A 22,249-nucleotide genomic window follows, 5' to 3' on the forward strand; every position below is an offset into this window, starting at 1 on the left:
ATGTTCTTTGGATTTATGCACAAAATTAAGTCCTGCCTAGCTTTCTAAATGGAACTGAGAAAGTCTTCCCGGCCTTGTGAGAAATCTCAGGTCCATTTACCGTAAAGGTGCAATTAATGTAGCAAGTTCAGAAAGTGATCGCAACGCATCAAATCGATGTCATGTGAGCTTCAACCAAACCCATCATTTCATAAGCTTATCTACCAACTGTTTGTGTAGGAAACGGCCAAGTGAAATTGATTTTTTTTTTTTTTTTTCTTGTTTAATTTCGAAAAAGGTCATAAACAATTTAAAGATCACAAAAGTAAAATCTTTTAAAATCTACGAAACCTAAAGAATGTGGTAACTGGCCTATGATAAGCCATTGTTCACTGAGATCTATGGGCTTGTTTGCCAACGCCCACCGCAGACCGGAGCAGTGGATGGCACTGTTTATAATTTTTTTATTTTATTTTTACATTTTTCAATACTAATCAACATCAAAACATTCTAATTTTTTTTCATTTTTTATATCACACCAATAATTTTTTAATTACTATTTAAATAAAAAATTCACTATAATACAAATTTTTTCACTTTTCTATACAAACACTTTTTACTTTATATCACATCTATCACTTTTTGTAATTTCCAAATTAACAACTTATTAACAACCCACTACTTTGCACAGGTCTGTCAGTTACCAAACAAGGCCTATATCCAGGTTAACAAATGCTAACTACAGTCTGCACACCGTACAATTCAGGAACGACTTAGTCAATGAAAGTGTCCCTAAGAAAGATGGCATTATATTAATGTATGTGTTACACATGGGCAGAGCCAGGGGGTCGAGAGGGGGCACATGCCCCCCCAAACCTCCAAAAAAATTTCTTACCCATGGTAGAAAATCCTCTAGATGCCTTGTTTGCCCACTCTCAACTGCAAATCAGGGACAATCGAAATCCAGTTACCAAACTTTAGAGGCAAACGATTCAAGCATCGGGGATGTCTGGAAAATTTTTTGCCACAGTTTTAGCATTTCAGGATTTTAGGTTTAAGTATTGTCGTTGGACTGTTTGTGAAAGTGGAGAAGAAGAAGATGAACAGGACGGTGACCTTTAAACACACCGTTTAAATAAATGTGCATCGTTGGACTGTTTGTAGAGTGGGCTTCTTTCAAGCACCACCGTTTAGTATCTTTCCTTTGAGGTGTTAATGGGTTTAGGGAAAAAAACAAAACATCAGTGGGCCAGTGGGTTTGGTTGAGAGACCAAACTTCAAAAACTTTTCAAAAGTCCAACCCTTTAAACTCCTTTACAACTTAAAAAATTCTTTTTTATTCAAAACGTCAAAACGTCCGTGGTCAAATTATTTGTTATTCAAGTGTTAACAATTATGCCGAAAACTTAAATAAACTTAAAAAAAGAAGAAGAAAAAAGCCTTACAAAAACAACAATTGATTGTTTTAAACAATAATTGATTTTTTTTTTAGTTATATTTTTTAATAGTTGTAATAAATTTTTGTTTAAATTTAGTTTTTTTTCTTCATAAAAATAAAAAATAAAAATCTTGACCCCTCTAAACCAAAATTCTAGTTCCGCCACTCTCTTTAACCAAAAATTTGAATTCTTGTCTAATAGTAAGTACCAAAATTAGCTTAACAAATTTAGAGTTTCACCAAAGGAAAATGATAGGCAGGGGACACTCATCCGTCCCCTGTCCTACATATAATAATGAAATAATATACTATATAAACAAAAAGTAAAAATCAGAAAGAATAAATAAAAAATATATATATAATATATTATTTTATTATTATATGTAGGACAGGGGACGGATGAGTGTCCCTGCCTATCATTTCCTTTCACCGAATACTTATTTTCAACACCGAACACTGTGGTACTGGCCTGGGAAAGCGAAACAACTGGCCTGATTGTCGGCCGAGGCTGAACTCATACTTTCGTCCATCTTCTTTTCTTTGGACAATTCTAAGCTGACATTTTTGACCACGTAACGGCCACGACACTGGCAAACTAGTCTTTTCCATATTTTCTTTCATTTTTGGACCTCTCTAATATTTCCAATCGGCGCTGAACTCCGTCGAAAGTCTCCATCGAAACCGTGTATATATGGGTTTTAAGAGGAAAAAGAAATCAAAAGAACAAGAAAAAAAGAAAAAGATTTAAATACGTATGCTATCTCTTCTCAAAGCTATATATCTAATTTTCTCATATATATATATATAGCTTGCTATCAAGCAAGAGTACACTGCCTTTACTTTCAAATTTTCAATGGCTTCGAATTCGACTGGGAGATGAATTTAATCATTTAATTTATATTTTAATAGGTCTAACAACTTTCATGGCCTTGACCTCGACTGGGAGCAGCCCAACACGAATGAGCGAATGACAAAATTTGGATCACTCCTCAATGAATGGCGAGTAGCCGTCGCCGCCGAGTCAAAGAGCAGCGGCAAAGCACCGTTGCTTCTATCTGCGGCAACCTTTTACTCCTCAGACTATTACTCATTGATTTATCCCATTCAGGCAATTTCAAACAGCTTGGACTGGCTCAACGTAACGGCCTATGACCTCTATACCGTTGCTGCGAACAACTCACCCGATAAGACTGGACCTCCTGCTGCATTGTACAATCCAACAAGCAAAGTTAGCGGCGATGCCGGCATCAGAGCTTGGATACAGGTAGGCGCGGCAGCCAATAAATTAGTCCTCATAATTATATTTTATGGCCATGGATGGCGTTTGGTAAATGCTAATAACCATGGAATATTTGCACCGATTAATGGAGTTGCCTCCAATGGGTTGGGTTATGGCGGAATCAAGGATTTCATAACCCAGAATAGCGCCACGACAGCATTCAATTCAACTATTGTTACCGACTATTGCTATGTTGGTTAAGGGTACATACGCTAAGGGAAAGGGATTGCTCGGTTACTTTGTGTGGCATGTGGGCGCCGACAAAAATTTTGCTCTTTCTCATACAGGTTTGTATGAATTCAATCATTTATATCTATAAGTTTTTTTTTTTTTTTTTTTTTTTTTCCCAATCCATGCATTTAAAAATTTGCTTAGCCTCAAGCAAACTATAAAAAAAAAAAAAAAAAAAAAAATCTCTCTGATTTTCAGTTTTCTGGTAAAGATCTATTAAGGTAGAACATCAAGATCATGCAGAAATCACCAAGTAACGGCTACTAGCCGTTACCCAGTGCTCGATTTCTTCAACAGTAGCTAGACCAGCTCATGACACACCATTTCAGTCCTCTCTTATTTGCATCAACACATGTTTCGGCATCCAACATCTTCAGCCTTCCATAAACAGAAATCACCAAAATCTACAGTTTGCACATGATCTAGCTGCACATCTACAGCTGATCCTAGAAGACTCTGCAGCCACCTGCTTTCCTGGTTTCAAGGCCTCCATGTTCCTTGCTCAAAACAATGTAATCAGCATAGAAGTTAGTTGTGTATTAGTTTATTCTTTGCACATAATTTTAGGTGCTTTTGTTTGTTTTCAGCTCAACGAGCTCAAGGTGTAATCTTTTACTATTATAAATAAGATAACATCCTTTGCCTTGGATAGCAACCAAGCAAAAAATTTCCCAAGACTTTCATGGTATCATAGCTTTCTAAAGCCAACGCTTAACACTGATCTCATGGCATCATCTGGTTCCTCCAATCCCAACTCCTCAACCCGAACCACTACCATTCAAAACCGTCCAACTGAAACCACACCAACCTTTTCCATACTGCCTAATCTCTCTCAATTGTTCAAACTAGAAGGCCCAAAGTACCTAGCTTGGGTGTCACAGTTCCACCCTATCCTTAGAGGCAATGATCTCCAAGGATTTGTTGATAGAACCGAGTGCTGTCCTCGTCAACACATTCCTGATAAGGGAGGTAACCGCACTCTCAATCCTGCCTATGCTGCATGGCAGAGGAAAGATCAACTTCTTTTGACCTGGGTAATCAGCTCATTGGCTCCATCAATCGTGTCTTCAATGTATGGAGCCAATACCTCTTATGAAGCATGGACTGCTCTTGCAGCCAAATTTGCCTCTTAGTTAAAATCCAGAATCTCTCATCTTAAGAGACAACTACAAACCTTACAACAAAGCACCAAGACGTGCACTGAGTTTCTTAACTTGGCCAAACAATTGGCTAACCAGTTGTCAGCAGCAGGAAAACCTGTGGAGGATGATGATCTTATTTCCTAAGTGATAGGATGCTTAAGTCCCTCATTCAACACCTTTGTTATTGTCCATTCCTTCACTACTCAGGACAGAGAAATGACTTTTGCTGACTTCCAATCTGAGCTACTCAACCAAGAGATGCTGCTGGAGAATCAACAACAGTAGAATACCTCAGCAGACACAGGAACCTTTACTTTCTACAGCAACAAACCAGGTTAGTCCACTCTTCTCCACCAAGGCTCCAACAACTTTAGGAAATCTCGTTTCCCTCCAAGGCCAAACCCTCGCCACCAACAGTATCCATTAAGAGGCAACTCAACTCACCAACCCTTTGTTCAAAGAACCAATCCAGCATATCAATCCTTCCCTCATAGGAATCAGTCATCTTTTCCTACTGGAAACCAACAGCTAGCCCCAATGATGAATCAAAATCTTGTACATCAGTAAGCTAATCCTGAGATGAATGCAACTCAAGGACCTCTCAGAGCTGTCTGCCAGATTTGTGGCAGAAACAATCATAGTGCTTTAGACTGTTATCACCGAATGAATTATTCCTTTCAAGGAAGACATCCTCCTGGTGAATTGGCAGCCGTGGTAGCTCAGTTGAATGAAGAATTTAGAGCACAAAAATGGCTAGCTGATTTTGGAGCAAATGCTCATGTCACTGCAGATGCTGCCAACATTCAGAATCCCCAACCATTTGAAGGTACAAATGTGGTAGGAGTGGGCAATGGAGCAGGTTTGCAAATCCAAAACTCTGGTTCTTCTATTATTCATCCCTACTCTTTTAATCATCATCGATTATTTCTTAAAGATATCCTACATTGCCCCAGAGCCTCAGCTAATTTACTTTCCATCAATAAATTCTGCATTGACAATAACTGCATTTTTGCATTGACTAGTTCTCATTTCTTTGTTAAGGACAACCAAACGGGACAGGTGCTGCTCCAAGGGCCAAGTGAGAATGGTCTTTACCCTATTCCCTTACATCCAAAGCATCTAAATAAATGGAAAGGTCTTACAACCTATGTTGGAGTTAAGACCAATGACTTAGTTTGGCACCAAATGCTTGGACACCCTTCCTCTTTTGTTATTCAGCACCTTTTGCAGAAGCATCAGCTTCCCTTTACTGGTTCACTTGAAAAGACCCGTGTGTGTGAGGTTTGTCAGCTTGGTAAACCAAACAACTTCCTTTTGTTGATTCAACTGGATGTGCTTCAGGACCTTTTGAACTCATCCACTCAGATGTGTGGACTTCACCTATTCCCTCAACTAATGGATGTAGATATTATGTACTTTTTGTTGATGATTATAGCCGGTTTACTTGGCTCTATCATATTCTATATAAATCTGAAGTTTTTCAATGCTTTGTCAAATTTAAGTTGCTTGTTGAAAACCTATTCACTACCAAAATCAAACAATTTCAATTTGACAATGGTGGAGAATACACCTCAAAGCAATTCAAGGATTATCTTTTTCAAAGTGGAATCCTTCATAGATTATCTTGTCCACACATATCTCAACAAAATGGTATAGCTGAGCGAAAACATAGGCATATAGTTGAGGTTGGCTTAACTCTATTAGCTAAATCGGGTCTCTCTCCAAAATTCTAGGTAGACTCTTTCCTTACAGCCATTTACCTCACTAACAAAATCCCCACTCCTGTGTTGCAGTAAGAGTCTCCACTTTCTAAGTTAATGAAAAGGGAAATTGACTACACCCTTTTAAGGACCTTTGGTTGCTTGTGTTACCCTCTCCTTCGGCTCTATGCCAATCACAAGTTGTCCTTTAGAAGTAAGCCCTGCATCTTCATTGGTTATGGAGGAAACCAAAAGGGCTATAGGTGCCTTGATCCTATCACCAACAAAATATTTCTCTCCCAGAGTGTCATCTTTGATGAAACTCAATTTCCTGCCAAAAACAAATCCATCTCAAATGGCTCCTACAGAGTTACAGCAGAATCAGAAGATCCCTTGGTTGTTCTACCACTTCCTCACTTCAGCAACCTTGAATCACAATCAACACCTCCTAATTCTGCCACACAACCTATTGTTCCCCTACCACAGCATAACCAACATTTTGACAACACCCTTGTCAACAGTAGTAACGATCCATTACCACAACAAAGTCCGGATGTTCACCTACCAACCTTGCATTCTCAACACACCGAATCCACAAAATCCGAAACCTACTCCAATACCTCTCCTAATTCCTCAAACACAGATCACATCACCTCTCCCTCTGTCATATTTGAATTGCCTTCCACCAGAATTATCACCCGATCACAAACAGGAAATCTAAAACCTAAAGAATTCCCAGGTTTTAAACTCTATGACACCACTAGACATCCTATCTCAGCCTTCCAAATCCTCTCTTTACCTCACGAACCCTCAACCTACAAGCAGGCAGCATCACAACCAGAATGGCTTCATACTATGAACCTTGAATATGATGCACTAGTTTCCAATCAAACTTGGACTTTATGTCCTAGACCTCCTCATCACAATGTGGTAAGAAATAAATGGGTTTTTAAACTCAAACAAAAACCTGATGGGAGTGTGGATAGGCACAAAACTCGGCTAGTTGCCAAGGGGTTTGATTAGTTGTGTGGAATTGATTACTATGAGACTTTTAGTCGAGTAGTTAAGTCTGCAACCATTCAGCTCATTCTAGCTTTACCTGTGCAGTTTGATTGGTAGATCAAGCAATTGGATGTATCTAATGCTTTTCTCCATGGTGTCTTACATGAGGAAGTTTACATGGAACAACTTCAAGGCTTTATTGATCCCAATTTTCCTGATCATGTATGGAAATTGCACAAGTCCATCTATGGACTGAAACAGGCTCCTAGAGCCTGGTTTACCAGATTGTCTCATGCCTTGTTAAACCTTGGTTTTCATAGCTCTCAAGTGGATCACTCTTTGTTCACTTTCCACATTGGATCAGTTCATATTTTTCTCTTGGTATATGTTGATGACATCATCTTAACAGGAAATCATGAGGGCACTATGCACTGGCTAGTAACTAAACTTCAAGTAGATTTTGCCATGAAGGATCTAGGTCCTATCGGATATTTTTTAGGGATCCAAGGCACTAGAGATTCTGGTGGACTACATCTCCGGCAAACAAAGTATATTCTTGACCTGCTGAATCGTGCACACATGGCAGAATGTAAGCCCTATTGAGCACCTTGCACTGCAGGTTCCAGAATGTCAAGGTATGATGATGATCTTCTTTCGGATCCAGCTGAGTACAGACATATTGTAGGTGCTCTTCAATATGTCACACTTACTAGGCCAGATATTGCATATTCGGTTAACTAACTTTGCCAATATATGCATGCTCCAACCTCAGTCCATTTTACAGTTGCCAAAAGAGTCCTTAGATATCTCAAAGACTCACTCAACTCTGGCCTACACTACAGCAAGGGATCCCTCAACCTCACAACCTATTATGACTTTGATTGGGCTGGGAATCCCGATGACCGCAAGTCCACCACTGGCTATGGAGTCTTCCTTGGCTCTAACTTAATTTCTTGGTCAGCAAAGAAGCAACACATTGTCTCAAGGTCCAGTACTGAAGCCGAGTATAGATCTCTCTCTCTCTAACAGCTGCTGAATTATTTTGGCTCTGAATGCTCCTTAAAGAACTTCACAATGTCTTAACTTGTCCTCCTACCCTTTGGTGTGACAATTCGGGTGCCTTAGCTCTAGCCTCTAATCTTATTTTTCATGCCAAAACAAAACACATTGAAGTTGACTTTCACTTCATCCGAGAGAAGGTGGCTAACCAAGATATTCAACTTCAATATTTGCCAACACTTGAACAAGTTGCAGATATCTTTACCAAAGGGCATTCAGTTGATCATTTTTGCTATCTCCGAGACAAACTGAGAGTTGTTCCTCCCCTCAGTTTGCGGGGGAGTACTAAGGTAGAACATCAAGATCATGCAGAAATCACCAAGTAACGGCTACTAGCCATTACCCAGTGCTCGATTTCTCCAGCAGTAGCTAGACCAGCTCATGACACACCATTTCAGTCCTCTCTTATCTACATTAGCACATATTTCAGCATCCAACATCTTCAGCCTTCCATAAACAGAAATCACCAAATCCTACATTTTGCACATGATCTAGTTGCACATCTACAGCTGACCCTAGAAGACTCTGCAACCACCTGCTTTCCTGGTTTCAAGGCCTCCATGTTCCCTGCTCAAAACAATGTAATCAACGTAGAAGTTAGTTGTGTATTTGTTTATTCTTTACACATAATTTTAGGTGCTTTTGTTTGTTTTCAGCTCAACGAGCTCAAGGTGTAATCGTTTACTATTATAAATAAGATAACATCTTTTGCCTTGGATAGCAACCAAGCAGATAATTTCCCAAGACTTTCAAGATCTTCTTTTTTCTTTTCTTTTCTTTTTTCTTTTTTCTTTTTTATTTTAATTATATATATATATATATATATATTACCCCTTCAAAATTTTTCAATATTTTTTTTTTAATTTTAATTTTACCTCAAATATTTAAAAATTGGCAATGTAGCCCAACTGAATTTCTGATTTTTTAAACGTAATCACTCCATTAATTATTTTTGGAAATTATTGAAAAATACCTAAATGCGCACATTTTCATAAAAAAATAAAAAATAAAAAAATAAGAGTGGCCGAGTCACTCCATCTGGCTGGAATGGGGGTGGCGAGTCACCCTTATAGCCCATGTAGGTGGTTTGGCCACCATAAGGTGTCAAACGGGGGTGGTAGAAACCACCTCCAAGCAACACGAAAATAAAAGAAAGAAGTTCTATAATGCATGTAACAGTTGGTTTACTGTTGGATTCCAATGCAAGTTAATGTTGGCCCATAAATAGCATGCCATTGTTTGAACTTTCTGTTGTCTGCATGTGCTCTGTTTTTTGGTAAGTGCATGTGGGAATTCTGTATCACAATTACTTGTTTAAATTGCTATAATTTGAAAGTGAGAGAGTCTATATAGAATCATCTTTTTGAATAGGTAGCCAGACAGTCTAAAATTTGATTAGACATGTAAGTCTCATATAGTTTTTCTAGCATTATCTACTTAAATTGCTAGTAATTCAAATAGATATCTGTTGTGAATCCCAATATGAAAATTCTATTGTTCATTACTTCAACTTCCAATGGGTAATTCTTATAGCTGTCGCAGCTTCGCGTGCATGGGAGCGTAAAGATTGAATGAAGAAGCTTATAATATACACATAATAAGGCCATTAATATATAGTCAGATATGTTATGCGTAATAAGGCCTGGTCGTTTAAGGATGATGTTTCCTACATCCAATGAGAGGGAGATTTTCGCCGCTGATGTTTAAGGGAGACTAAAATTCTCTTTAATTGTCACCGATCAAAAATTTCCCTTCTTTTTTGTGATGTTTCATATGACATGCATTTCAGCATATAAAGCATTTACGCCGGGTCAGTCAAAAGTTATTTTAACTAAGGAGAAAGGAAATTTGATGCTCCGTTTGTTTCAACGTAAAATGTTTTTTTGTTGTAAAATTTAGTATTTGATTCATATGAAAAAATAACCGATGACGAGATTTCGTCACTGGCTAATAGGATTCTGGCCAGTTTAACCGAGATTCAACGGTAATAGCCAGATTCCAGCTAGTATCGCCGGAATTTGGCATAGTATAGCTGGATTGTCTAGCAGACCAATGCCAGATTTTCATCTGTTTTGTTAGAATTTAGTGGTGATCGGCGATGTCAGAATCCGGCGATCGGAACAATCTTTTAAAGCAAAAAGTAGAAAAAAAAAAAACAAAGAAAAAAAAAAACTCTCTAAAAAACATTAACATATGAAATCATAATTGATTCAACCAGTAATTTTGTGTGGGCCACAGCTGTCTACAATACTTTAGGCTAGTAGGACGATTACTTTGACATGGAGGGCAATCCTAAAACAGTCAAATAAAATACATTCAAAATCGGGAGAAGGGGGCCATGGCCGGATGGCCCTGGTCTTCTCTAGATCTCAAACAAGAGATTAACGAAAATTTGAAATAGTTAATAAAATAGAAAACTATCGCATTTGATGGAATAAATTGTCCTAGTAACAACAAAATGCAATGATTATTCCAATTATAGAAAACACTAAAGAGAACTCATACATAAAAATTGTTACCTGCCTAATTACTCAAACCCATAACAAATAAATTATGGAAGTTCGAAAAACTCTGAACCTCCGAAAACAATTACTATAATTGATAATTAACTTTTTTGATTACTTTATTAATCAAGCAACATGTTATATATAGCCTTACAATACCAAAAGATAAATATAATTGATGATTACTACAGAAATACCTATAACAAGGATAAAGACAACTCTTACGAGCTCCTACTAATACACTAACACTTAGGGATACACAATCTCTTTTATTCTCTACAAATAAACTCTAATAGATAAACTCTTATATTAATCACTCCTATACTTATCAAAAAAAAAAAAAAAATATTCACTCCTATCACGACTACTTGTTTATTGCTGGTGAGACTCTTATTCTCATCTATCACTCCCATGTTTGGTTGGGACGTAACAAAAGCACTCTTTAACTTATTTGGATTAGGTGTCATAAAAAAAACTACAATGCATATTTTGTAGTTTTTTTTAGCAGTCTAGATTTAATTTGAAGTTTTCTATGAGAGAGAGAGAGATAGAGAAATAGTGAAATTAATTCAATCTGGTCCGCTAAAAAAACTATAAAAGAAAGCCAAATCCGTTATATAAATATATAAGATATACTTACTTTTATAGATATGTATTCACAAAAGCAGGGCAGGTGAAAATGGATTAGCGATTGGCAATTTTCAGTTTTTCAGCGAAAGAGGCGAGCCAGCCAGCTCCTTCTACATATTCCGACTAAGAGGAGCTTGCCTGGAAATGGCAACTTTCAATGCTTCTTGACTTATTCTATCTTTTTATAAGATCGAAAATTGTAGAAGGGGTCAATTGGAAAGAATCCTTTTCTTATCTGTGGGCAGGGCATTTAGAACAGCCCAAGCAAAGCCTAGGGGTCATTGTCAATCAACTCTTCTGGATGCTTAGACGGTTCAAATTGAAAACCAAGAGTGTTCTTTCCTGGAAATAGAAGATTGGATTCAACAATTTGAATTTACCTAACAAATTGAACTTTATGTCGTTGGAGTGTGTATTTAGACTAGTATATCATTGGACTTTGTTGTCCAAGTTACGACTTTTAGTTTTCAGTTCTCTTCAATTTCGTAGCAGGTTCCTCTGGATGCAAAAGATTCAAATCTCTAGTAATTTACTGTTTGGGTTTCCTTGAATTCAATGGATTCAAATTTCCAACAACAATTTGTTACTCGAATTGCTAGTGTATATGTAACCCACCTATCCCATATGTTGTTACTCGAATTGCTAGTGTATATGTAACCCACCTATCCATGCATATGGGCACTTGGGCAGGCCGCTTGAAACTTGTTGGAACAAATGAGTCCTATAAAGACTTACAACCGACCCTACAGTTCAGGAACAACTTTGTCAATGAAAGGGTCCAAGACGACTTGTCAGTTGTCAATGAAAGAGTGTGGGGGATTGGGCGTTACTAGTAAAGCTTTGAGAAATTTCACATGCATTTCTGTTTTGAGAACAAACCAGTTACTCTTCTTAATTGTAGCAGATCTTAAAGTTTTAGGATTTTGTTGGTTTTATATTTAGTAGTTCAGCATAATCAAAAGGGCTTGAATTCATTTGATAGTACTAATGATGGTGTTTTAATTTTTTTTTTTTGCTGAATATATTTTTTAAAAATAATATTAAAAAATAAAAAACTAATCCCAAAAAACTAATTATATAATTAGTTTTTTTTGGGGGGATTAGTTTTTTTTTTTATTTTTTTTAAAAAAAGAGATTTAGTAACACGCCAATTTCTAATTTAGTGACCTGTCACCTTGTGACACGTCACTAAATCCAAATTAGTGACGAATACATTAACCTCGTGGAAAACACATCTGTAGGAAAAAAAAAATACATTAACCTCATATCAGAATTTTTGACACGTCCCTAAACCCATGTTAGGAAAAAAAAAAAATTGTAGTGAATCTATCAAAAATTCAATATTAACTTTAAAAGTCAAATCAATTTTAAGGAATACAGAAAGAACTTGTAGCATTAATCTACAAATAATCATCTATAATTTTGAGGTAAGCAAAACTTGTCAATGAAAGGGTCGCTGAGAAAAACGAAATTCTGCTATGAAGCATTATATTTTATATGAGGCTGCTGTGATGATGAACTCAGTGAGGAATTTCCATGCGCATGTCCACTTTCTAGAATATTGCATGACCAAGAATTAATAAATCCAAGAAAAGTCGACTTTGAGAAATAAATTAGGAGATGTAACAATTGCTATAAATCCAAGAAAGAAAGGTTTGGAAGTTTATCTCAATGCAAAGAATCCACGCTTCATGTTAAATTCCACATGAACCTAATTATTAGCTATTTGAAAGAAAAAAAAAATACAAATTGCGTGTTAATCATATATACCTCAGAAAGGAATACTTTCATGTAAATCTTGATCCACGAAGCATGATTTTAACGTATTAATCTAATGGCGGTCTTGGCGCTCTATTAATTCACAATTCCACTTCATAACTCACTTTTGTCAAACTTGAATAATTGCGGACTTATTTGACAAATATATGCTGACTACACACCGTACAATTCAGGAACGACTTTGTCAATGAAAGTGTCCCTAAGAAAGATGGCATTATATATATATATATGAAGAGAGGACATGTAATATATATATATATATATATATATATATATATATATATATATATATATATTACATGTCCTCTCTTCAACTGTCTCATATAAGATCCTTATAAAATTAACCAACCTCCACTCCACCACTTTCAAGGCAAGCTTTTACTTTCTTCGATCAGATAGAGTTGAAGTATAGCTTTGCTACATGATCATGTCCAAAATTAACATCATTGTTCTTTTCCATATCTTTCTTTCTTTACACTTGAAGCCTTCCACTTCACAAACTTGGATCAAATCTGGTTACTGGTACTATGGCAGCCAGTTCCCCATTTCAGACATAAACTCAACCCTCTTTACTCACCTTATTTGCGCTTTTGCTGATGTAAATTCTGAGTCCTCCGAGCTCTCTATCGCACCCACTGCTCAGCAATACTTCTCCACCTTCACGGACACTGTTAGACAAAAGAACCCATCAATCACCACCCTCCTTTCTATTGGGGGTGGAAGTGCAAACTATACAGTCCTTTCATTGATGGTTAGCAAGGCTTCCTATAGAAAATCATTCATCGACTCTTCAATGAAGACAGCAAGGCTTTATGGCTTCCAAGGCCTAGAATTTAATTGGCTTTCACCAAACACAAGCTCCGACATGACCAATATGGGGATACTCTTTCAGGAGTGGCGAGCCGCCGTGAATTCTGAGGCAAAAAAGTTTAACCAGACAGAGTTGATCTTGACTGCTTCTGTTAGAAACGCACCGTTTGTGGACAACGCTTCTTTCCCGGTGGACTCCATAAGGGATAACTTGAATTGGGTTCATGTCATGTCTTTTGGCTACCATACGCCTCAGATGTCAAACGTTACAGGTCCTCTTGCACCCTTATATGACCCATTAAGCAATGCTACCACGGATTATGGCATTCATGAATGGATTCGTAGGGGCTTGTCTGCTGGAAAGCTGGTCATGGCCTTGCCTTTCTATGGTTATGCGTGGAAGTTAAAGAATCCCAATGACAATGATATTGGTTCACCGGCTACGGGTCCAGCCATTACAGATGATGGATTGATGAGTTATAAGCAAATCAAGGCTTACATTCAGGACAATATTGGGGCTCAAGTAACATACAATGCTATATATGTAGTGAAATCCTGCATAGTTGGATCTGTCTGGATCGGCTTTGATGATGTTGAGGTGGTCAAAATGAAGGTTTCTTATGCCAAGCAGAATAAACTAGTTGGTTACTTTGTGTGGCAACTCTCTTACGATGACAATTCAGAGCTTTCTCTAGCAGGTACGTACATAAGAGATCGATCGATGCAGCAGACTTTATAATCTATTTGATGTTCTCTTTGGCCACAATGTCAAAATAATACTTTTAGAATGTTTAATCTAATTGCCCACGTAATTAAAGAATTCACGAAATATATACGTTAATATGAATAATTAAAATGATCATCTTAGCCCAAAAAAAATTAAGAAATAATATCTCATTTTATTTAACCCAAAAATAAAGATTTCAATGTTACGAAAATGTCAAGTTTTTGCTAACATTGCTTGTCAAGATTTCGATGCCCTTTCCTGTTTGATTATATATATAATCTTTTTCTTTTTTCTTTTTTTTTTTTTTTTTTTTTTTTTGGGTTTCAATTGAGGATATGATCCAACCACTTTTTTTTTTTCTTTTTTATTTATTTTTTATTTTTTTTAATTTTTATAGATTATAAAAAGATGGTCATTAGCATTACTTTTATTTTGTTGTCTTAAAAAGAGATAAGATATAACATATATGACAATGATATGTATAGAAGATTATCTGACATTGCTTTAATAAACTAAACTATATGACTCTAAAGTCCATCAAATCAAGTCACTTTTTTGGAGGACTTTTGTTCTCTTTGTGTCTTTCTAAAGATTATGTAGCTTTTAAAATTATTATTGGATCAAAATCGATCCAATAATATCATCACAAATTTAATAGTAATTTTATAAGCCACATGACATTTGAGAGAACACAAAGAATATTCTAACCCTCCTTATAACATTACTCCCTTTATTGTATTGGTTTTGTTGTCCTACTCCCAATTGAGTTTGGACTTGTTTTCTCATAGGCCTTGTTGTGCGGTACGTCACTTAAAGAGAATTTAGAGAAGGGTTTTCTCTTTTCTCGGCTTTGAGCTTTGAGCAGTTTTCTTCTTACTGCTTTTTGTACACCACTTTTTTGTCACCCTCCCTTCACTACTACTGGAGACTATAGTTTATCGCCTTTCTTATGTTTACCCTAACTACATTCTGAACCTAACTATCACCACTTTTTCACTTGTACTACGTACCAAATTTCCAAAAGTGATAATTAGATACCTTAAATACCCACATTTTTAATAACATAAAAAACTAAACAAAAAAAAACTAAATTAAAAAAAATAAAAATAAACAACGTACAAAAGGAAAGACAAAAAAGTGGTCACGTGTGGCCACTTTTCTATCCATTTCAACTATTTGTCACTAACAAATTGGCGTTTTTGTCATGGGTTAGTAGTTTGAAGTATTTAAATGCCATTTTTTTTTCATCCATTTTAATAGTTGTGGCAGACAAAGTAATCTTTTTGACATAGGTTGCAGGTAGTTTGAGGTATTTAAATGGAAACATGTTATTCCTCATCTCCCATCCATCCATTGAGAAATGTTAGAGTTCCTTCTAGTGTTCTTCTAGTGTCCATCTGAAATGATATAAATATAATAAAAAAAATTAAAAAATTACATCCATGTCATCCAGAAGGACACCAGAATAACACTAGAATGAGCTCTACCATTCTTCTTTTTTAAATCCTTCATTATTGGATTTATAAGGTCATACAGATTCAATGATGATGAATTTAAAATAAAAATATGGATAGAGATGGAAAAACATATTTCTCATTTAAATGCTACTATTTGAAGTTGGAGGACAAAATGTATTTTTCCTGTTTTACTATTTGGGATGATAAGATCCATATTTCAAGTACGAAAGAAACTGCAACAGTAGGTCGATATCTAGAGAGAATGATGTATCACCTGATCCTGGAAATTCGTGACATTAACATGTAATGAATAAAACTGTAAGAACATATATGCCATTGTTTTTCATTCATCTGATCAGAACTTTCTATTATTTTCTCAGTACGTAGCATGTAGTAAGATCTTTATGACATGTTTCTATCATATATATATATATATATGAATGATGATTTCAGCTTCAACTCAAGGGGTCGATAAGGGGGTTGTAATTAACGAGAATCAGAACAATCAGCACAAAAAAAGGAGATTGATAGTGATCGTTTTGCTTACAAGTATTGTTGTCGTTTTTCTCCTACTAGTGGCGGTGATGTGTTATTTAAGGAAGAGAAAGCTAAAATCAAAAGGTAATTCTTTTTTGTACCTGTTATTAAGTAGGATTTTGGATTATTTACCGCTTATTTCACAAAGTGAAAAAAAGAAAAAAAAAGAAAAACAAAAAAAAAAAAAGAGAAAAAATAGACGTTTTAAAACTCTCTTTTCTTCTCCCTTTGGTCTTCATATGGATGGTGGCCGGAGGCAGATAAAGAATCAGATGGCAAAGTAGACAACATAGCAGCTGCTGGAAACTTCAATAACAATGTTCCTGATCTTCAAGTCTTTAGTTATGCTGATGTTGATGAGGCTACAAATAAATTTGCACTTGAAAATAAGCTAGGAGAGGGTGGTTATGGCCCCGTTTACAAGGTAAACCGTACTTTTTTAATTTATAATAAAGAGTAATGCTAGATACTATAATTTTATCTAACATTCATCCAATAATACTGACATACATGTCACTCCAACTACCAAATGAGTTAATCATTGTTAAGTAAAAGGAAAAAAAATCTAATGATTGGTTAGGATCTCTTTCTCCTCTTATCACATCTCTTTCTTCCCTCTAAACACCTACCATTGAGTCCCTTTCTCCATGTCTTGTGCCGGCCTACTCCTTTAATTAGAAAAAAAAATTACAAAAAATAAAAAAATTCCAATTTTCTATTTTTCCTTTTCCTAATTTCCCTCCTTCCTGATTTTCCCCTAGCTATGTTGATCATAGGGGTAAAACAATATTTTTTTTTTCTTTTTCTTTTTCCTGTACAAGGAAGACTCTGGGTACAAATCATTGTATGCTTGTCCCTTTCTTATTTTACACACAGATACACACAAAAAATGACCACGAGTATCTATGTTGCAGGGTATACTAGCAAACGGACAGGAAATAGCAGTAAAAAAACTTTCAAAAGCTTCCACACAAGGATTTGAGGAGTTCAAAAATGAGGTCACACTCACAGCAAAACTACAACATGTTAATCTTGTGAAAGTTTTGGGATTTTGCATCGAAAGGAAGGAACAAATGCTGATCTATGAGTACATGCCTAACAAAAGCTTGGAGTTCTACCTCTTTGGTTAGAATATATATATATATATATATATATATATATATATATATATATTTTCTGCTTATTACTTATTATAACACTAAATTAATGGACAAATATATATCGAGTTTAACTTGACAGTACTACTTTTTAAGAGTTTTGAGTGTAGAAGGCATAAGCCAAAATTGGGTTTGAAAATTAGTTTAAGCTTTAAATTAAAAGAAGAAAACCAAGTTGAACTTAATTATTGAAGCATTATATTTAGGAAACGTACATGTAACAACTTTTTCTTCATAATCTCATTGATGCAGATCTTGCTAGACAATTTCCTTTGGATTGGGGAAAACGCGTTGTTATCATCGAAGGGATTACTCAAGGACTTCTATATCTCCAAGAATACTCAAGATTGACAATAATTCATCGAGACCTCAAAGCTAGCAACATTTTACTTGATAGCGAAATGAAACCCAAGATCTCTGATTTTGGTATGGCTAAAATTTTCATGAAAGACGAACATGAAGCAAATACAGACCGAATTGTTGGAACATAGTAAGCACTTTAATTAATGATTAAAGTTTGATAAATTAAGCATTATAGTCAAATAACTAATTGTTATGTATAATCAATCATTGCATTTGCATGCATGCAGTGGTTACGTTCCTCCTGAATACGTTCAACGAGGCTTATACTCTACCAAATCTGATGTTTATAGCTTTGGAGTTCTACTCCTGCACATCATAAGTGGGAAGAAGAATGCGTGTTGTTATGGTCTGAATGAAGATTTATACCTCCAAGAACACGTAAGTTGGTTTAATCATGTTTTTGTGTGTTTTTTTTTTTGGTGTGCTTGGGAATTGGATTTTGCTTATGAGCAGCAAGATTGATGTCATGATTCCGTTAATTTTTCTCAGGCATATGAGCTGTGGAAGTCAGGCAAAGGCATGGAGTTTATGGATCCATCCCTGGATGATACACTTTCATCGTGTAAACTAATCAGATGCATGCAAATAGCTCTTTTGTGCATTCAGGAAAATGCAGCTGATAGGCCATCCATGTTGGAGGTTTCTTCAATGCTAAAAAGTGAAAGTGCTGCTCTCCCAATTCCAAAAGTGCCTGCTTTTTCTAAAAAAACACACAAAGATGAGGAAAATAAATTGGAGTTGCAACTAGAAATTTGTTCTATTAATGATACAACAATGTCCCAATTTTTAGCCCGATAATTAAGCATGGAGGCCTTTCTGAAATATAGTTTAACAGTGGGGGGAAAATGTTTTACTGTTTTAGTGTTTATTTTAGACAAGGTATTTACATGTCTTTCTTATCATTAATGTAATGACATTTTTGATTTTTGCTAACAGTCTTTTTAGAATCTAATAATAATCTACTTTTGAAGAAGTCAAGGTGTAATTGTCTTCCCGACAATCAGACATACAATTGTGAGAGGTCCGATAAGTCTCACTTGCTCGGACAAATGAGCTTTATTGATAACCTTTCATAATTGTAAAAAATCCCTACAATCCGAGATTTTATGAAAGAATTGAGGCAAAAGAGATAGCAAACCACTCATTGAGTTTTTTATATTGATAAACTGATCAAAATACAGAAACTGGAGGCTAAAGCCATGTTAATAAGCTTATATTGAACCTAAATTCGAAACCCTAAATAATAATAAAAAAAAAACGAAATAAAAACACTTTGTGGTAAAAATAATACAAAATGACTACTTTTTGCTAGTAAATGTTGAAATTACAAAATTTTCATGAAATACAAAACTGTAGCCCTGAATAAGCTTTTCAACGCCACCAAATTTGTCTCAATCTAATGTCGGAACCAAAAGATATGATTTTTTTTTTTAAGTAAAACGCGCGGGTAGAACTGGCCTGCATCACAAGTCCTCCACACTCATCATGCTACCAGTTCGGAGATTGTTGCATCATTATCAGAACAAATTTTTGGTTGCAATGTAGATTTATTTTCCTCCTCTTCATCTGTTTTCCTTGAGAAACTTGGCTTTTTCTGGAGTTGTTAGTGCTACAGTTTCATTATTTAGCATTGAAGAAACTTCTAACATAGAAGGCCTGTCTTTAGCGTTTTTCTGGATGCATAAAAGATTGACATGTGTCATTTGGCATGTGAAAAACACATGTTATTTAAATAGCATGTACTTCGTACATGATTTTTTAATAGCATTAATAAAAACACATGTGATTCTCACATATTTAAAGGATACGTATCTTTTTTAAATGTGACTTGTAGAAAATTTCTTACAAACCAGTTTATAAGAAATTTTTGTCTCTATTATATTATATTAATATTTTTCACTCTTCATTTTTTATCTATATATTATTTGCTTCTCTTCTTCCAATTTTTTTTATTATTATTATGAAGCTAAATTATAAGGAAGAATCCCGCGCATAGCATGGGTTACGAGCTAGTAATAATAATAATAATATAGCTAAAAAAAACTCAATTTGACGTATGTGGCTGTTTACTCCCCAAACAGTTTGTAGATAAGCATATCAGCATATGAAATGGTGGGCTTCGTTGAACTGTATGTCACAAATTAATACACGAACTTGACATTAATTTGATGCGTTGATTATATATTTTGCAATTAATTAATATATGAAAATAATAGTTTCTCAGTGAGTAGAATACTCACCTTGGTTGCACGGATTTAAGTACTAGGTCTCCTAGACACTACCTTGCAATGTATCACTGTGGAATAACACATTGCACTATTTAGAACTTTAAATAATTAACACTCTAATTAACACTTGAATCGCTCAAGGCTAAATCATTGTAAAACCCTAATATTTTTGAAGGTTCCAAATGTCTACCCATAAATCATAGACACTAACTAAAACTCAAACAATACTAACCCAAAGAATTTACTAAGGGTTAGATATTAAAATCACTATTTAATTAATTACTAACCCGCAATTAATTTCACAAACCCATAAATTATTTTCACTAACACTTATAATAATATTAGTTCTAAAATTATATTCGTTAATCTCTAAATTATTTTTCACTAACATTTTCTCAATATTATTAACTCTAATATTATGTTCATTAATTCTTTTACAACAATTACTAACTTATTAACATAATTTAATGATCTAGATTTGAATCACTTAAAACCCTCAAATTAATTTAACTCATCAAATTAGGGTTTCTAACTTTAAATCATAATTTATAAAATACTACCTCAAACACAATATTATTAACCCAATAGCTTTTACTAAGGGTTAATCACAAAAACACAATTAAAATTAAATACCCAAAAGTTAGAGTTTGAGGAAACGACTCACCAAATGTAAATCCAACACTTAGAGAGTGTTTAGCAAGCTCCATACAACAAATCCCAAGAATACATAAAATCAAACTCATATATCTCTAGATTTAATCTAAAATCTAAAAAATCAAGAGTTTGTGAAAAGACCTCAAACCAATCGGTAAAAACGTAGATCAGGTTTCGTAGATCACGTTTTCGAATCAGATTTAAGTTTGGACGGTTGGATCTTCATAGATCATGATTTTTGTATAAAACACCTTCGAAGAAAAATTCACTGCTATTTCTTTTTCTCTCGGGTGAGATGACCCCCCTTTTTTTTTTCTTCAAACAGCATAGGCGCACGACCTCTGGCCTTTCTAATTATTTGAGAAGGGAGGCGCACGTGCGCCTCTCCTCTTTTTTTCTTTTTTTCTTTTTTTTTTTTTCTTTTACTTTTTTGACTTTTGACTTTTTTTATTATTATTATTCTTTAATTCTTTTCTTTTCACTTTTATCTTTTATATATATTTTTTCTCTCACTTTCTGATTCTTCTTTTCTATTTCATTCTTTTCTTATTTTGTTTTTTTATTTCATTTTCTTTTTCAATTTTCTTTTATTTTTTATTTTCTTTAGACTTTAAAAATATTCTCTTACATTTTTAATAACACTAAATTAATTTAACTAATTATTTATTTAAATTTTATACTTTAATTATTAAATAATGCCCCAAACATTACAATATGAGATAATAAACGTTTTAGATTACTATCTAAATCTATATGCAAGATTAAATTAATAATGCAATTATTAATATATATATACTTAAATAAATTAAGGTCAGGACAAGACTATCTAAGAGACATCGACAGCTTTGTAGACTATCTGGAGGAAATTTTTGTTCCATTTGCAAATATGTCCAAAAGATGCATGCTTATTGAATAACACTTTATTATGTATCTTTGATTTTTCTTAACATGCAAAATAATTCTGTTCATGAAAAAGTTGTCATTGTGCATGCAATTTCATAATGCCAGACTTGGTTGGATTTTAAAAATCCACCATGTTGGGACATGGGCAAAGTGGGCAGGCCCATGTCCTTGGGTTAGTTCTAAAAAATCCAGAGCCCATAAATGGAAGGCCCGCGATCCTATCATGAGCAGATAGTGTGTTAAATTATGAAGCAACAAATAAAGAAAAAAATGGAGCTTAATTCTCCATGGTCAACGGGTGTTCCTGAAGGAAGTTTGCGTGTCCAGCAAGTTTAGAAAAGAGCAACTACTTTCCTACCAAGCCTTTCTCGAATGACTACTCAACACTAAAATTATAATCCTAAACACATACATTAATAAAGGAGCCACCTTACACATCATTCTTCATCGCATCTTTTAATCATCTCTTTTACAAATTCACCATCTCTTTTAAAATCTTCAATAGCAATGTTTCTGACCTTCAAGTTTTCAATTATGCCGATGTTGATGAGCGAGGCTGCAAATGAATTTGCACTTGAAAATAAGCTAGGAGAGGGTGGTTATGGTCTGGTTTACAAGGTAAGCTTTTTAAATTTATATTAGGGAGTAACGCTAAATACTATCATTCTAT

At 34.9% G+C, this 22,249-nt stretch overlaps 1 protein-coding gene and 1 pseudogene across 1 annotated transcript; both read left to right on the forward strand.

Annotated features, from left to right (window-relative positions):
- The first annotated feature begins 380 nt into the window (after positions 1 to 380).
- On the forward strand, positions 381 to 4,060 carry LOC133866355 (class V chitinase-like; annotated as a pseudogene).
- Positions 4,061 to 13,126: 9,066 nt separating this feature from the next.
- LOC133867437 (G-type lectin S-receptor-like serine/threonine-protein kinase At1g11410) lies at positions 13,127 to 18,628 on the forward strand. Its single transcript, XM_062304201.1, has 7 exons — positions 13,127 to 14,251; positions 16,191 to 16,358; positions 16,535 to 16,698; positions 17,189 to 17,399; positions 17,684 to 17,921; positions 18,022 to 18,172; positions 18,284 to 18,628. The coding sequence occupies exons 1-7, from the start codon at positions 13,165 to 13,167 to the stop codon at positions 18,590 to 18,592; spliced, it is 2,328 nt and encodes a 775-aa protein (XP_062160185.1). The 5' UTR covers positions 13,127 to 13,164; the 3' UTR covers positions 18,593 to 18,628.
- Positions 18,629 to 22,249: the final 3,621 nt, after the last annotated feature.

Source organism: Alnus glutinosa, chromosome 4 (assembly GCF_958979055.1).
Source record: "Alnus glutinosa chromosome 4, dhAlnGlut1.1, whole genome shotgun sequence".
Classification (NCBI taxonomy): Eukaryota; Viridiplantae; Streptophyta; class Magnoliopsida; order Fagales; family Betulaceae; genus Alnus; species Alnus glutinosa.

Excerpts from the sequence above, each read along its gene's own strand:
- LOC133867437 (XM_062304201.1), top strand. The coding sequence starts at position 13,165 with ATGATCATGTCCAAAATTAACATCATTGTTCTTTTCCATATCTTTCTT. Across the intron at positions 16,359-16,534 it reads GAGAAAGCTAAAATCAAAAG|ATAAAGAATCAGATGGCAAA; the intron begins GTAATTCTTTTT and ends GGCCGGAGGCAG. Across the intron at positions 16,699-17,188 it reads GTTATGGCCCCGTTTACAAG|GGTATACTAGCAAACGGACA; the intron begins GTAAACCGTACT and ends TCTATGTTGCAG.